We start from the raw sequence: 18,503 nt of genomic DNA on the forward strand, positions 1-18,503 counted from the left end.
CACACACACACACACACACACACACAATCCAGAGACAGCCAGGAAGAACTCACAGTGACATTTAATGTCTTTCATATTCCCAATTTGTCCTCCAATGAATCACATTAGTTTCTCAGACTCTCGCCTTGTACAGTCTCTCAATTTCTTCTAAAGCTATCAGATCCACAATATCTCAAAGAAACAGCCTGGAGCACAGATCAAGTAATAGTAAAATACTAAATTATAAATGTCAACAAACAGAAGAATTTTTAATGCACTGTCGTGGGAGGTGAAACAGGGCAAGGAGGAGGGTAGATAGGTTAAGTGTGTGCACACTCTTATGCCGTATTATGAGAGGGATTGTGTGTGTCTGTGTATGTGTGAGAAAGGGCGATACGGACACAGTTAATGTGTAACTGCTTTCACACACTGAGACTTGACTGATGGGTCATTCTACTGTGACCAACTGTGAGAACTTCAAGAAGCTGAGATTATAGAGTGTTCAAAGGAAGCTGCAAATGTATAACTTGAAAGGGATACAATCAATATTTTTAAAACAACAAAAGATAATTTAGGATGCATCAATAACAGAGTTTGTGCACGCAACCAACTGTAGAATAAAACACAGCCACTTTAGCTCTCAAGGGAAACCTGCTTTTCTTCTAGCTGGGAACCAACTTTCCGGGTTCTGAACCAATTTACTTTTGGTTGAAATGCTCCGACGGTTCAGAACTACGTGCGTGAACTGGAATGGAGCTAGTTCCATGTTGGTGGGAAAAGGCTGTGTTGCTTTCGGCAGTAGCAGGCAGCTGTGTTTTTTTATTTAAACAGCTGTAAGAACCTGTACGCTACCTGCCCAGCTCCAAACATAGGGTGAACATAGAGTAGTGGAGCATATAGCGGCTAAAGAGACTGATATTTCCTTCAGGAGTTGGTGGAGACCAAAAACAGAGCTAAAAGAGAGTGAATATTGGAATTACATTCATCCTTTGGACACACAAATGACTCCAAAAGAATGATGTTACTCCATACCTGCATGGTGTGTAAATAAGCAACTGTTTGCCTTTAAGTTCGATCAGCTTGAAATGTGATGATATGTGTGATATGCTGTGTTCGCAACACTGACATATCGCAGCTAACCAAGTGCTAATTAAGAAGCATTACTTGAGATTTCACAGAAAAAACAATTAACTCACAATTTTCCATCAACCCTAAAGATGGATGTGACTCTCGGGCATTGTTCATGAGACATTTATCCTGTTAGTTCTCCAGATAAAACCCACAGAGAGCCACAGAGCTACTGTTCAGATTTACAGCAGCAGGAGAGACAAAACTAATTGGCTGTTGATCACCATGAGCAGTTCAGAGTCAAAGACCATTCCCGTGCTGATAAGTTTATTGACCATCGATCAGCTTAGTGTCATTAGTTGCTCAGAGCTTGTGTGTTGGTGTGTGTTACCTTTGGCAACTTGGACACCATCCTTTGTGATCTTCCAGTCCACGTCCATGCCAAACGCACCCCAGCTGACAAGTGTGAACTCTAGGCTCTTATTGGCCACAGCAAGAGGAGGACAGCGCAGCTCCAGTTTGGGAGGAAGTGTCACGGTCACTTCTCCACTTGCAGAGACCTGAACACACATGCAAAATATTAAAATCACATCTCATTATGAAAAAGTTTTTTTTTGTTGTGTTTTTCTTTTATTGTACTGTTGAAAAAGATTTTCTTACTTTTTTCTCTCTCACCTCCTTGTGTCCAGCCCAGGCCATCAAATTGACCACATAACGTCCCGGAAGTCCATATTTGTGAGTTGCTGTGAGCCCTGTTCCTGTAGTGTTGACTCGAGATGAAAAGTCACCAAAGTCCCAGGACAGCGTCACCGGAGTGACAGAGGAGGCGGCGGAGAAACTGATGTGGTCGTGAACACTTTGCAGCGGGATGGGCTTCAGAGAGACCGAGAAGTCAACCACAAACACATCTCGAGCCAGAGGCCACCCACATTCCTGTGAAAAGAGGGAAACCATGTGATGTATTTTATGTACAAGTATTTAAAGGTAAATTAAACTTTCCACTCTGTTAATTGTAAAGATGTCTGCGGTTTTACTATTATTTTGACAGATTAATAAAAACTTGGCTATAATGAAACTGAAAATGAATTGCTTTGATTTAAAATAAACAAATCTTGATTTTCAATTGTTTAGTAGCTCTATATAGCAGCCCTGCAGGAAACAGAATCTGAGGATAGGGAAGTCATTCAAGCCACAGAGGGAAGTTGTTGGTAGGTTATAGGAAGGCGCAGAGGAAATCCTGAAGGCTGTTATTACAAGAGAGGAAAGAAAGAAAGAAAAGGACACTACACTAAAGGAGGTCTCCATTAGAAGCCACTCTTTGCACAATGCAAATACTTGACATCTGAATTGCACATTACAGTGCAATAATTACTACCTGGGCCCACTGTGTGCTGCATACCTTCATAACTTCGGGGTCTGTACAGGCAGCAGAACACTGAGATTTGCTAATTAAGTTTGGCTCTGAGTTTGTGCTGCAGAGACACTCGTGCGTCGTCCCCAAGCCCCCATAGCGATGTGATGCAGCGAAACACACGCTATTACACTGTTCACGTGTGTAGTTTCCAGGTTTGAAGGATGAGAAAATAACAAGCTCACTGCGTCCCCCTCCTCCACTGCTGCTGTCCTCAAGACAAGCTGCATAGTTCGGACCTGTAGAAGAAGGAAAGGTTTTTTTAACTCAGACATTGCAGTGCAAATATGTAGTGTCTCAGATCTCATTTATAATTTTAATCAGCATCAGAACTTCACTGTCCAAACCAGCAGAAGAGATAAAAAGAGGTAGGCAGAGACAGTTTATTCCTCTAATGCCAGAATTTGTCCTTACAAGGATCACGTAATAAGTAACATACATTTTATGTGGATTTACTTTTTACTGTTTTTGGTAGCCTTTCTAATCATCAAGTGCTTGGTTGATGTCTGTCTTTCCCTGTGTTGAGCTTGCCAGAGTAAATCATTTAGGTCAAGGAAGTCCTTCAACTACTTCTATTTGGTACACATGAATCTGAAATGGTAGGATGGGTCCTTTGCCAAACGAACAGGGAAATTAGATTTATATGATTTTAAAACATGTTTTGAGATATGTAATTTGTGTGCATTTGTTTCATACCACAGGTGAGCAAGCTGACATTGATTAGGGGTTGGTGTCGCAGCTTAGGAGGTTGGTTGCAGAGCATGGCATCTGGGGGTCGAACTCGTACCCCCTTCTGCTGGAGCCAGCTGACCAGTTGGAACAGCTTACAGTCACACTCAAAGGGGTTACTGGTCAAGTCACTGGAGGAGAGGAGGACAGGGAAGAAATGATTGGATCCATAAAGGTGAAACATGACAACCCTTACAGAGATCGGACATTAAAGCTGAAATCCGTTACTGTCAGCGCCATGTTGGTAAATAGTACTTGAAATCATGTTTGAACAAACTAGAACAAAAATGGCAGAACAATTATTATGTAAATGTTGCAATATGAAAGTAACTTTACGTGGACTTAACGTTGGACAGCACTGAATCAGAAAGAGAAAAAAAATCATATTTAAACGAAAAAATTACACATTTGCATGGAACTAATATTCCAACATTTTTGTAAACACACATGTTGAAATGTTTACCAAGTTAATACAATTACATTAGAAAAATAGTATCATATAGCCAATGGTTAGCATTACAGCTAGCTCTTGCCAAAAGTTGGAAAAAGTTACACCCTCCAACATATAATGATCCTTTTACATGTTGTATCTTCTTAGCTGGCACAGTAGCCACCAATCTTGTTAAGAGTCAGAAAAGTATAAAAGGCCTGTAAATTACCACAACAACGGACTTCTGGAGACTCTCTCTGTGCCCAGTGTCTTTGGTTAGTAGTGTGGTTAAATGTTTGGCGTAGTTGGTAACTTTTTCCCCTGACCCACAAACGTTTTACATGGCAGACATTTTGGCTTTTCATAGCAGAAATAGCACAGGTGTTACTGATAACATTAATGATGGCTCTGCTCCATTAAAGAGTCCCTGTAAGCCTTGACAATGAGCCAGCATACACAATACCAGGACCCTGAAGCTGACACAAGTAAATGGAAAATAACCATGACTAATGTTATCAGTTACCCCCATGCTTTTACTTCTGTGAAACATTAAAATGTCGGCCTTAAAAGGCGCATTCCTTTAAACAATGTGAGAGGAAAGGAAGAGCCAGAGCAAGGAGGCAAACAGGGTATGAAGGGGAATTATGGGAAATGAAGAAGCAATGGTGATGGGAATGAACAGATGGCAAGGAGTGGCACAAGAGGAGAAAAGGTTGGGTATATGGAGGAAAATGATGAAAGGAGGAAGACAAGACAGAAAGCACAAAAAGATTATGTGACATGTGTCTCTGTGTCAGTTTAGCTTTGCTCAACTGGAGACTCTACACAAGAGGATAACCTTTCTCATCTAAAGACCTGGTGAGGAATAATTACAACTCACTACCTCCCACTCCAGTCTGAAATAGAGCTTCATTCATCTTGTGTGTAGGCGAGGTAACTGGAAACATGCTGCTTATTTAAGCACGTGTTATCAGATGTAGGTGTGTACATGTGCATAATAGTTTATAAGTGTGTGTATAAATTGGGTCTGATTATATTTTATGTTTTGAATTGTTGCAAAAAACAAGAGACAAACAGATGCAGAGAGAATAACAATGAATTGTGATTACTTACATTTGAGTTAAATTGCATAGGTTGTCGCATGTTCTTTCTTCAATGGTGGTGATTTTGTTGTTGCTCAAATCGCTGATGGAAACAAAACACACAAATCAATTGTTGACATTAAAACAAGAGCAAGTCTATTTCCTTCACTTCTGTGACTGCGCTGATGTCTGGCAATTACTACCATACTGTCATTTTAACAAGATTAATGTGCTGTAGCTTTGTCAATGACTGAAAAACTCGATGCCAATAATTGAGTCATTGAATGAATGAATATGAGAAACTGCCTCTCCTACGTTATTATCCAATTGTAACTGAGGCAGACACGCAAAACGACTTTCAGATTAGTGTCAAATCAAAGAAAACGACTTTCTCGAATCCTCTTTTCACAGAAAAAGGTTCATAAAACACATAACTGAATTATAAACAAATCAACAACTTAGGTGCTCAGTAACAGATAGCATTCAGACACTTTTAATGTTTCTCCGTCCTTGTTTCCTCCCCCATTTCCACCCATCTTCTTTCATTTCCTTGCTTCTCTCTTTCTTTTTCTTTACTCCTCTCTCCCTCTTCCCCCTTTTCCTTCTCCGCTCATAATCTCCTTCTCCCTCCCTCTCTCCTCTCTATCCAGTAGGCTACATAATGGGGCCGTTGTGTGGTGGTTTTGGAAGGAACTGATGGAAACCACCAGAGTCCTCTCTCATCACACACACACACACACACACACACACATACACAAACATGTGCTTAAACGCCCATTCAATGGGTGGAAGAAATAAGGTAATGGGTGGAGGAAGGGAGAGATGGACAGATGGAGAGAGGGATAGAGGGAGGTAGTGGGAGCCTGGAGCAGTAAGCTGTAATTGAAGTTAATCACGCTGTGATTGGTGTGTGTGTGTGTGTGTGTGTGTGTGTGTGTGTGTGTGTGTGTGTGTGTGTGTGTGTGTGTGTGTGTGTGTGTGTGTGTGTGGATACTCTCTGGTCCAGTTAGCTTACTCCAGGGATTTCTGCCTACTTAAATCCAGACTAAACCCAGCCTTGCTTTTTCTCCCGCTTTCTTTTCACCTTCCTCATTCTCCCTTACCCCTTTCCACTCGACCTTGGTCTTCATCTCTAGACTTTGTACTTACAGGATTGACAGTGGCCCACAGCAGAATACTCCTCCGGGGAGAACATTGATCCTGTTCCCTTGAAGATACCTGAAATATGGGTATATTTATATATATATAGATATAAGTTGAGTTAGATAGATCGACAAAGAAGCATTTAGATAGATTGTGTGCACTTGTGTGATTGTGTGAAATTATATGAACACGCAAAGACATAATGCTGGGTGTACTCACAGCTCTCGGAGGCCAGTGAGTCGATCTAGCAGGCTGGTATCAAGGGAGGAGATGTGGTTCTTGGAAAGATCTCTGCGGGAACAAACCCAAAATGTCCACATTTAAAAGGAAGGCAAGATGATTGCATATGCACACATAAACACACTCACACAGCATCATGAGAATTTATTTACCAGATAATGTGACTGTGTAAGTTCTGGGAAATGAAATGTAATGATAGCTAAGGCGAGGGAAAGTGAAACATTTAGCTCATATGAACAGAGTGGCGATGAATACAACCAGACTAGATCATAATACTAAAAACAGTACAAGGTTTTTTAACTATCAACTTTTTGGGAATGACAAAGACTTCTGTTCATTCAGTCAGTGTTTTCACCAGCCCAAAGGGTCAATGAACTTACACCTAACTCACAAAGCATCAGTTACAGTAACTCCACTTTCTTTTTGCCTTTTATTTAATGGCACCTAGTAGACAGTGACAGCAAATATGTGGAGAGAGAGGGGATGAAAAAAAGATCCCCGGCCAAAATCCACCTGGTGTGTGTGTGTGTGTGTGTGTGTGTGTGTGTGTGTGTGTGTGTGTGTGTGTGTGTGTGTGTGTGTGTGTGTTAGACCCTACAACCACCAGGACAGCCTGACTAACATCTAATTCCTTTATCAAAATGTAATAGCTTTTTATGTAGCGTACTTACTGTTCTGTGGTTGTTTTTCTGTCTACCTGCCCAGGGACAACAGAGGCAAAATGGCTGTTAGCTAACTCTGGTGTAATTACTTTTATTTGCAAAACAAATAAAATAAAATACAAATATAAAAATAATAAATTATGATATTATATAATTATTAGTATCACTATAGTGATTTAGTTTTCCACTTTCATAAAGACAGGGGAATCACAAGAGACAGATTTATAAAAGTAATAGCCATAATCCTGACTTTTAGTCCCTAGCAGGATCGAATACAGGGTCCTACATTTCCCATAATGAGCTAAAGATTTGTATGGTCGCCCCTGTCTGCTTAATGCCCAGTTCTATTAAACCCCATTTCCCCAATTTCATTTAAAATGTGTCAAAGACCAAGCTGATTGACAACACTGTGACATGATCAGGGTTATTTACTCAAACTTTAGAAATAAAGCCCCTCCAGTAGTACTCCCCATCATAATGAGTTACCTGACCCTTACGTGTAAAATAGTGGCATGCCCCTTTAAGTTATAAGCGGCACAAATGACACTTGTTGAGTGAAGAAAAGCTTAGCAATATGAAACCATATATGTATTTAGACCTGTGATTATTGGTTTAATTTGGCAGTTTGTGATTTTTGTGATTTTGTTTGTGTTTTCAATGAAACAGTATGAGATAAACCCCTGTGAGCACAGCTGTGTCCATGATAGCTAATGAGAAAACTACTGTAAATGTTGCTCCCTCACATCTAGATATTCTTGTATGGCACTTAATGAAATTATAGACATCCTTCTTGAGTCTCACTGTGTAACAGCATATGTCTAGGTGATGGCAGATTTTTGTTTTTTAATCTCCTTTTGTCCCTGACAGTTCTGCTCTCACACACAGCTGGTAGAATCACTCACTCTTTTACGAATGGCAATAAGAAGGAAGAAAAGGTGAAAGAAGAGAAGAACAGGGTGAACCGACTGACGGGGTTTACTTTGGAACCTGACATGAGAAATGTTTTGTATTTTAGTTAGTAAACTTTTATTCAAATTTCAGTGGACAGGGTCTTGAATCAAGGGTTTTCAATATTTGACTGTGAAAACTGATATTGATATTGACTTGTATATATTGCTTTTTTACATAAACAAATGTTTTTAATAAGGATCCCTTAAACGTAGTTATTTAAGAATTGTGGGACATTTTACAGTTGAAGAGTAAATGAAGACATTGTTTCTAAATTAACCTCAAACATGTCTTTGGCATTTCTGTATAACAAGTCCTTGTTACTTATAAGCCAAAATATGTGCCAATAGCAATATAAATGCAATAAGCTAATACCATCACTTGTACATACTATACACTACCTACCATACACAGTACTGTATATACATTACACAGAAACTAAACAATGCCATCACTTCAAAACCCATCACCTGCCATTGAGACACCAGTGGAGTGAGGAAGTGAAAAAACTGAGTAGGTTGAACTGTGGAGGTGAGTTGCCAAGACATGGAGGAGTTAAGTGGCTTTAGTCTCCTCTGTGTGCCTTCGCAGCTAAGCCTCAGCTGCACGTGAGAACGGCGAGACAAAAGGGAGAAAAAAAAAAAAACAAGGAGCCAGGAGACAAGAAGCCAGAGGTTGTGAGAGGACACTGTTTGTGTATGAGTGTGTGTGTGTGTGTGTGTGTGTGTGTGTGTATGCGTGTGTGTGTGTGAGTGAGTGAGTGAGTGAGTGAGTGAGTGAGTGAGTGAGTGAGAGAGAGAGAGAGAGAGAGGGGACAAGATACTGCTGGCCTTGTACGCTGAAAAAAATCTAAGAGAGGAAAATGTGTATGTGAGCGTATGGGAATGTACTCCTCTTTCTCCTTTGTCTCACTCTCTTCCTATGTGTGTGTGTGTGTGTGTGTGTGTGTGTGTGTGTGTGTGAACAGAGCAGGACGCCCATTCCCAAAAGGAAACATCTGTACATTCCAGACAAGCTGTGTAAGAAAGATGGAGACTGAGAGAGAGAGAGAGAGAGAAGAGAGAGAGAGGGAGGGAGAGAGAGAGAGAGAGTCCTTCTCTGCTAAACCCATCAGCACATGAAACAGTACAGCATTAAGACGCTCCACCACATAAGCTGATCAATCGCACATTAGGCTGACACCTCGCTCCGTACAATGCTCAACATTAATGCCAGGTGTGTGTGTGTGTGTGTAATACTTGACATTTCTATCTGACCTTACGGGTGACACTGCATAGACAAGAGATAAAGTAGGAAGAAAGTGTATGTGTGTGTGTGTGTGTGTGTGTGTGTGTGTGTGTGTGTGTGTGTGTGTGTGTGTGTGTTTAACATGACCATATAATGTGACCTTCAGCATGTCTATTAGCAACAGGCTCCCGTTCTCGCAGCTACCTCTGGACACACATGGTTTTACTTACACACACACACACACACACACACACACACACACACACACACACACACACACACACACACACACACACACACACACACATAGTAGAGCACACTTGAGGTATAGGCCTGTGCACACACATACACAGACACACACACAGCACACATATGGTTCTGTTTTTACTAACGGTGTGGCCAATGATCTAACCACTCCTTATAAGGTCCGTCTGGTGCCACTTATTCTGAGCTGGAGGATGAGAACACACACACACACACACACACACACACACACACACACACACACACACACACACACACACACACACACACACACACACACACACACACAGTCCTCATTGACTCCTCTGTTCTCAGGAAGAGGGAATGACAAAGGGGGAGTGGGCATGGACTCTGAAGAGGAAAAGATAAATATGAAGAGACAAACATAGAAAGCCACTAAAGAAGATTGATATCTGTTATACTTCATCCGACTTCCATCTGCCCAAAAATGAAAAAACAAAAAAATGTCCAGTTTGGTGATGAAAACTGTGATGTAGGTCTGATTGGAGGACAGATTGGTATCTGCTGCATCGTGGTGGTGAAGTGGTCCAAGTCCCTGCAAGTGAAGGCCGACGCTCCACTAACCCACTAAACACAGACTGCTCTGTGGTCGCTTTCATCCACCTCAGCCTCCCTTGCCTGATTCCTCCTCTGCTCACTCCCTCCCCCAGTCACTTCTCCCAATTTATTTCCCCTTTTTTCCTTCTGTGGCTCTGCTGCTTTGTTTATGTTCAAAGGCTGGGCAGACCTATACGAGTCTGACGGGAAGAGAAGCAGGACAAAAGTAAAGGAGGGGTTAAAGATGATGGAGTCAGATGAGGAGAAGGCAGGTGTGAAGGGGAAGCAGAGGAGAAACTGGGGGAACTAGTGGTGAGCGACGCAGGCCAGGTCTGGAGAACAATTGCCCCACTGTGGGCTGCCTGTCCCATGGGCGCCTGTCCTAGGCAGGCCTTTTCTCCTCTACACTGCTTCAAGTGAGAGCTGCCAGCCGGCAACTCCTGTGCCATAAGTGGGGGTGTGTGTGTGTGAGGGGGTGGGGGTCTCAGGAGTTGGGTACTTTCCCTATTGCAGGAAGAGAGGGAGCATGAAATTAAGAGAATGGGTCTAGGAGCTGGGGAGAAGGGGGTGTTGATTGAAAAGGTTTGGTCTAAAAGGTCTAACATTTTGCTTCTCAGTCTGGCTGGCTGGGTCGCAAACACTCTCCTCTCCTCTTCAGAACATTCTGTCCATTTTTCCAGCTGCTGCTGCCTGGGTTGTCTGGTGTCCAGCTGGCAAGTGAAGGGCAGCTGTGTGCAGCGGTTTAACACACTCACTCAAAGAACGACGCACACACACACACACTTTTACATGCTGTCAATGCATTCAGGAAAAACAAAAAATCCTGTAACACCGTCTTGCTCACTCTTTTTCTGGTAAACGAAACTGTGTGTCCCACATATCTTGAAGTCATAAACTGTGGGCTTAAACCGAAAATGGGTCTCAGGCCTGCAGTACTTCTGGGGTGTGACTACGAAAAGGGAAAAAACTAGTTATTATTTCAATGAAGCATGATTTCAATAAAAATGGAAATAACTTCATTCTACTGACGTTAAACTGCAAAAACTCATAACATAATCAAAGACAAAATCCGGTTTGAATTTTCTACTTGTTCTTATGAACTTGCACACAAAAAACTAAATGGCAATGCAAGGAATTACGAATGGAAACAAATGATTTGAGGAAACAATGGCGTAGCAGAACCTGCTTCTACATCTACCTATTTCCGACAGTGTAGATGCATCTTCTGCACACTGCTGCAATCTACCATTAGGTCAACCAAGTGTCAACCAAATAAATTCCAACAACTGTCATCAGCAGTGATTTCTCCATCATCATCCAACATATTGAAGCAGAAAAAATAAACATACTAAAATTAATAGGATAGTAAAATTGAGCACACAAAAGCAAAAATTAAACTGAAGTTTATAAATGTGCCTTTGATTTGCATTTTGGAAATAGATGTGCAGACTTCAAAATCATATGTACTTGACAAGATAATAATGTTATAGAATAGTGATGGTTATTAGCTTCTTTATGCTGTCTTCCACTTAACTCTAAAAAATCATGTGTACACCTGGTCCGTTTGTTTTTATAAATACCAGTTTTGTGTGGGAAATGGCATATGCTTGGTTTTTGTGTGTTTGCATTATACATCTGGTCCCTGGACTTTTGAATCATACAAATGAAAATGTAAAGGACAGCTTCAATTTGCATTTGAACTCTGGCAGGATAGATGTGTGAAAACAGATAATCTAAAACAGTGCAAATCCAACTGAACTTGATTAATGTCACCCTTGTGACACAGAAACATGCTAATTAAATGTTAAATGTTGAACATGATTATCATTTCTTTTGTGTCTCATATTATGGGACTGGAACGATAAACTGCTGTTTTAAATTAGGTTTTCTATGGCCTTCAAGTTTATGACAGGAGGATGTCATCAAAGGTAAAGCAACATAATCTTAAGTAGACGTAACCTCCATTTTCTTTGTAGTAGACAGTGTATTATTTCCACCAAAATGTGGTTACGCAAATTTCCATAAAAGAAGCAAATTAAAATGTGAATCAGTGTCTTTCACTGTTTCTGTCTAATGCTATGCTAATATTTTCAATTTGCATTTGGTTGCCAACCTTTTTTTTCTTAATTATTTGGGCTCTTTGGTGAAGTGGACACATACAGTGCATTTAAACTCAACAGGAACATAAAACAACACTATATAGTCTACAGCCACAGCAGAAACTCTGTGAGGCTCTACTCTGGCACTGATTTGAGACCAATGCTAACTTTGGCATGGCAACCGGCTCACAGTGACAATGCTAACATGCTGATGCTAAGCATGTATAATGTCTACCATGACTGTGTCCCAAATTACTTGCTCATTCCCTCTTTCACTTTTGGAAATTGGAAATGTATCTAAAACTAACAACTAGGCTATAAAGCCTTTTCAGTATGTTTGTATGGATGGCTGATTTGGTTTTGTTAGATGACCCTGCCAATGCCATTGATTGTGGTGGCACTTTTTCTTTGCTGTTCTTTTCATTGACGGACTGCTGCAGTGGGGGTGTTTACATTCAAACAGCAGATTAAGCATAAGTCTGCATCCTGTGTACACAGAGTGGAAATCTGCAGTTTGACAATGTTGGAGATTCATAAAACATAATCCCATTTGCACACTACAAGCTGACATAAAGAGTGTATCTGCATATTTCTAGCCTTGAGTCTACACAGGTTTTTTTCTATGCATTTGGCTCCAGGCAATCCATCTGTGTGGGCAGCACTGTAGTACAATTTATCCCATGTTTGTAAAAGTGGAAACATAAACTGATGCAACAAGTGAAAGAGAAAGAGAAGAGAAAGAGCAGAGGGCAGGAATGCAATGGAACAAGCTAATAGCAGAGAGCACGATAATGAAGTCTTTCACCCAGCAGTTAAATAAGGCTCCAACACATCAAGACAAGCAAAGCTCCAGCCTCCCTGTCAGGTTGGCTGCTGGCACAATCTGTGGTGAATATGACAACTACTTCAGCTCCACATCATGAGCTGGTTGACCGCCTGCACCACTTTACTTTTGCTTCCTATATTGACTCTGTGCTCTCTGCTGCTACAGTTGCATTAGTTTCAAGTGTGGCTTTCAGGTTCACTGCTATGAAATTAGTAAGACCTCAAATGTCTTCCCAGGCCACAGATATGGACCCCCTGTGGGTTTGAAAAGGGGAGGCTGCATTTGCATTATGTCCTCGTCCTCATAATCACATTTCAGTAGCATTTTTCCTTTAATTGTGACATAGGTAGGACATGGGTATTGCCTGTTTAGTAGTGGCAGACGTGTGTTCCTTGACTTGAAAGTGAAAATGCAAAACAGGTTTTTTGAAATATGCCAGACATTCAAATAAATAAATAAAACACTTCTGACTTGCATTTCATTAATATTTTGGCAGGTTTCTAATTCCAGTTTAGAGGCTAACAATCCAATTTCACACACGCGCGCGCGCGCACACACACACACACACACACACACACACACACTATTGTCTAGGATGCTTATATCTAAACGCAGGGAGCAAAATCCAGTTATCACTCTCTCCACTTCTTTCTGTGGGTAAAGTAACAACGGAGAGACAACAGGTTAAGCTGTTTTGTCAAGCTGGAGCAAAAGTCAAATGTTTCCTCTGCAGCCAACACCTGCTGTTTGTTTGACTTTGTCTGGCTCTCTCTCTGCCTCACAAAAACCCAGTCCAAAGGGAAACATTATACATTGTTTGCATGCAAAGCAATGATCTAGAGGGCATTGATTATTAAGACAAGTAAAAATGGCTTGAGTTTTCATAAATCAAGATCCAATCTCTACAGGTTTCTCCTCTCTCGCTCTTCTGTTCTTCTTTTGTCTTCACATTAAAATGCAAGGGGAGAGAAAGGGCAAGCTTCTTTAAAAATATGTAAGACAGTCCTTGCAACCTCAAGTGTACTTTCCTCACGAGTATCCACCAGTCAGCAATGAGTGCCAATATGCCAAATGCATCTCTAATGCATTTTCTCTAACGTAGGAAACCCAGGACAACTTCATTACCATAAAGCCTTGAGTTCATACATCATTTGATGCTGCCATGATGAATTACTTTAATTAAGAGATGTTTAGACTAATAATGGTGTTCTCTTTCTCTATTTCCCAACAATAACAACAACAACATACATGCTTTTGAACTTCACTCATGTCTCTCTGATCTATTTACTGTCTCACAGTATGTCTCTCTGATGCACAGCAAGACTCTTAGGTACAGCTGCAACCTACCACATGTTTTTACTGCCTGAGTGCACTCAGTGATTCTATAGCCTTTATTATACAGGATATAAGTGATATGCAATATCTATTCTACATGTTGGTCACACACTGGTCCTGTTTACAAAACAAGAGTGCCAGTATTTAAGTGATACTCCACCCACAAGCTTTTTTTTTTTTAATATCAAACACCCTCTGGAGGCAATTGTAAACTGTGGCTGTGAAACTGTCTGTGGTCAGTTTGAATTTAAATCAGTTTCAATGGATTCCAACGGTAATAACTTCCTCAGCATCCATAATTCATTTCTTCATTGTCCAGTTTCCCAAAAATGTTCCAAATTACAAAGCTCATACCTTCAGTATGTTTCTAGCCACATATTTTGGTTAAGGTTTGGCTGTTTGATACCTACTGCACATTAGGATGGACTGCAGGGGGGTTGGGTTACGCTGCATCAGTGATCTGAGAAGATTTTATGGATATTTTTACAGTGAAACTGTAATTCATAGTGGCTGTTCTCTGTCCATGACTAAATACAAACAATTTACTGCCACTTTCCAAGTCTACGTGCGTGTATGATGCTCAACATAGACTTAAAGTTGACTATCACTTTAAAGAGTCAGTGTAATTTTTTATTTTTAGTTCAGCTTATTTCACTCAAACTCTTTATATTGCAATGCATTAACAATGTGACTGCATCTTGTTTTGTTTAATAACGTCAATTCTCCCCTGTCTAACATGAGAATTAACTCCAACGGATGGTGATTGATGGTTTGCAATCTTTCACTGACGTGAAAAAAGTCACCACAATAAACCTATGTAAGACGTTTTAAGAAGTAATGCTTTATAGTTAGTGTGATGGAATATCTAGCTCAGGCAATTTTGAAAGTTACTTTCAAACTGCTTAAAAATGATGGACAACAAAAAGGCGTAGGGTAGTTACAGCGGGCCCCAGTGCACGCTATTATGACCGGGCCCTGGTCACATGATCAAATAGAGACTTGACATTGGATAACATAAACATACGTATCATGACGTAAATAGGTTTTTTTGAGGACATACAGTATATAGCAACTAGGACCATTTTTAATTTGATAGGACTTCTTCTTTGAACATAGATGTATTTCTGAGGTGAGGATCTGAATCTCTCGCAAGGGCCTGTTCTCCGCTTACCACGTTGTTAGAGGGTCAACTCTCTCTACGGGCCCCCCACTCCACAGGCCCCAGAGCAACTACACTGTCCGCACTACCCCCCTCATATCCCCAGCTGGGCTCAACCAAGACAATTGTCACTTAAAAAAAATAAAACATCTTTATTTTATCGTCTCTTACCCTGTTAGTTTCCTGTCTGTGTATGTGTTTCTCTGTCAGGCTTCTCTGTCAGTGAACACAACACATCTGGCAGAGCTGTGGTGGGACGAACTGCAGCCAACTATGTGAGTGATGCCCACAAGTACACAAGAAATACTCTGAGTATGTCAGTTGTGTTGGGGGTGGAAGGTGTGAGTGACAAAAGAGTTGCAATGAGTTTATAAAACGAGTGGATGTTGCATCACTGACACAGAGACAAAAACACACCCAGGGGCTTCTAGCGAAAATGAGTTGCTTCTTCAGCCTGCCGTGTAACCACCACCACCACTTAAGTGAGTTAATAATGAACTAAGACACTTCTGTTACCAGCAGTTAAAAATTACCAAGTGCCTGGACACACATACACACACACACACACACACACACACACACACACACACACACACACACACACACACACACACACACACACACACACACACACACAGAGGAGAGCATGGGAGATGTCTCTTCTTTTTCTTCTTCTCTCCCAGTTTCTTCCCTCGTTCTCTTCTGGAATGTCTCTGCTTCTGTGAGTGATGTCATGAGTTACTAACGCCATGGTAACACAACAAATTCTCCCTCGTGTATGGTCCGTACATTCAATCTTTCCTTTCCCACCTCATTAAAGTCAGTGAGTGTGTGTGTAGGTGGTTATATGGATGATAACCACCTCTGGAGGAGGAGTAAAGCAGAATCAGAAATTGAGTCTTGATCCAATGTAAAGCAGAAACTGCTCACTGTAAATAGATTTGTTTGAAAAGCACATCACCACGCCGTCTGCAGTCTGTCTCTGTGTGTATGCGTCTCACTGCCATGGTAACACCACAAAATTTTCCTGCGCAGGGCAGATAGGGCCGAGGTGTGTGAGACTATGGGTGTGTTTATGGTTCAGGTAAAGGGTGCACTGCCCAAGACAGACACACTTCAACAACGTAGGGAACATTCATTTGTAAACTAAATACTTACTATACTCTGTTATTTGCTCTACGTTCAGTATTCTTTACTATGTTAATCAGTATACAATGTGTCTCCCTTTCCCATTTCAAACCAATCTTACTGGAAACTGTATATACAAACAATACTTGTTTAATTCAGATGTAAGATTTTCTGTATAACCACACAGGCAGCATGGCTATGATACCTCTAATATTAAATTAATAACCAAATCCCATCAGTTACTTAGAGTTTTTCAGATATTTTATATATTTTGCAATTAGCAATTCGTGATGTCATTAGTTCATTTTGTTCACCCCGCCGTTCTAGCCACCAGTATTATCTATTGTGCATGGTTTTATATTTCATAGGCCCCCCAAAATAATATTTAATCTTAGCTGTATTTTTATGAAGGTTCTATGGGTGAAATCCCAATCTCATTCAGGGTGTCTGATTTAAGCTGCTTTAGCCTGCCTACACTTTCTGCTTCCTCTGCAAGCTGCTTTGTAACCCGCCTCCACCCCAGCTCCTCCTTTTATGCTGTATCTGATTTGATCAATGTTATTTCTAGTGTCATTGATGCCTGCTCTGTTCTGTACCCTGGAAGGGCAGGGAGGTCCCAGAACGGAGCCATACCGCCAAATATAACATTCTGCATTTAGAAAGTAAGTTTTCTTTTGACGAAAGCGGTCCTGACTGAGCTGTTCTTTTTTTTCCACTTGATTACTGAAAACATTGTTGGGTGATGTTTGATTAGATTTTATTTTAAAACCAAAATTATTCATATCAGCTGGATCACGATATTGACTATGGCAACAGCTGCGCATTCTCCAATCGGCTGGTGTCAAACCAGCCCACCACGCCAGGTGCTGTGGTGGCCCCAAGAGGAGAGGAAGAGAGCCGGGATAGCATGTTGACTTGTGCTTAAAGTTCCTCCTGGCTAATGTCCGGTCTAGAGGATATGGGATGTAAAATCAAAGACTCTTGTGCCCACATCTTTATAGAGAACTGCTCCATTAACATCTACAGGACTATGTTCTATGCCGACAGAGTGCAAGACGAAAACAGGACCAAAAATCATTTAAAGTAATTCAAAAGATCCACTGCAATTATTTCCTGGTTGAACACGTGTATAAATAAGTGTATATATTGTTTTATTATATGTTATTCTAACATAAATTAAATTATCTTTTTCTATGTATGTAGCATGAAGCAAACTTCAATTTTGTTGTTCAACCTTTTACAACCCTGTTGTATAATGATAAATACACTTCCTTGATCCTTGATTACGTGCTAACATGCCAGTGTTAACATGGTATTAGCATTCTAAGATGCTAGTATGCTAACAAGCTCTAAAGGTAGTGAGAAACATCAACTGGCAGCATGAGTTAAAAACACAGAAGCTAGTGTGTTAAATGTTAACATGCTAGCATACGGACCTCAAATCTGACAAATACTGAACACTTAATAAATACAATTTATTTTACATTTTAACCTTTGGTGAATACATGTTTGTTTCCCAGCACCTGCGGAGTCTCTTGGCCTTTTTGAAAATTCTTCTGGACTTGTACTGTAATCCAAAAAGTGAACTCAACCCTGACATGGCCTCTGGGTTCTTTTCTAGCTGTGCTGAGACTTTAATGTGAAAAGTACAATATATTTGAAGGGTGAAATGACTCAGCATATATCATACATAACGCCAATATCGTCAGTATGTAAGAATATTTGTTTTTATAAGCTACTGAGCAAAGTGATCAAGCCTTTAAAAGGAAAATAACAGCAGTGAATTAAAGAAGAACTTATACCAACCCCTTGTCTTCAACTGAGGACTGATTACATGTTGTAAACTGTATACTTTCAGCCAGATGTTGACTGAATTTCTCATTTACTTTCTCTGTCTGCTGTCCCAGGACAGAAACAGTAAAAATGTGATTTGTGTCACAACAACCTACTAAACAAAGCTTATAGACACTTTAAAAACCTGAGTTCACCCCACAAGCATTTCCCAGCAGTGACGAGTTGCCTAAACTGTCTGTATGAAGTGCTAAGAGATTTTTATTATGTGTGTGGGTTGGAACAGATAGACTGGTGTGTAATGAGAATGCTTTTCTCCAACTGCACTCTGTAGTATGTTAAAACACTTCACTGCCACTGGATGATTCTGTTTACCAGGGGCGTGTATGAAACATTTAAATGTGAGGCCAGGTAGGGGTGCAGA

The 18,503-nt window shown here is 40.7% G+C and overlaps 1 protein-coding gene across 3 annotated transcripts in view; it reads right to left on the reverse strand.

The window, feature by feature from the left end:
- The window catches only part of pkd1a (polycystic kidney disease 1a), a 63,038-nt gene that overhangs the window by 41,040 nt on the left and 3,495 nt on the right, over window positions 1–18,503 (reverse strand). For 2 of the 3 annotated variants that reach the window (XM_051385067.1, XM_051385066.1), the window contains exons 2-8: window positions 6,062–6,133; window positions 5,849–5,917; window positions 4,731–4,802; window positions 3,155–3,318; window positions 2,447–2,697; window positions 1,708–1,980; window positions 1,439–1,607 (exon numbers count right to left, since the gene is read on the reverse strand). In XM_051385067.1, the coding sequence (XP_051241027.1) occupies window positions 1,439–1,607; window positions 1,708–1,980; window positions 2,447–2,697; window positions 3,155–3,318; window positions 4,731–4,802; window positions 5,849–5,917; window positions 6,062–6,133 (1,070 nt within the window). The remainder of the gene's footprint in view (window positions 1–1,438; window positions 1,608–1,707; window positions 1,981–2,446; window positions 2,698–3,154; window positions 3,319–4,730; window positions 4,803–5,848; window positions 5,918–6,061; window positions 6,134–18,503) is intronic. The other variant, XM_051385068.1, reaches the window with a different exon arrangement.

This window comes from Dicentrarchus labrax, unplaced genomic scaffold (genome assembly GCF_905237075.1).
Source record: "Dicentrarchus labrax unplaced genomic scaffold, dlabrax2021, whole genome shotgun sequence".
Classification (NCBI taxonomy): domain Eukaryota; kingdom Metazoa; phylum Chordata; class Actinopteri; family Moronidae; genus Dicentrarchus; species Dicentrarchus labrax.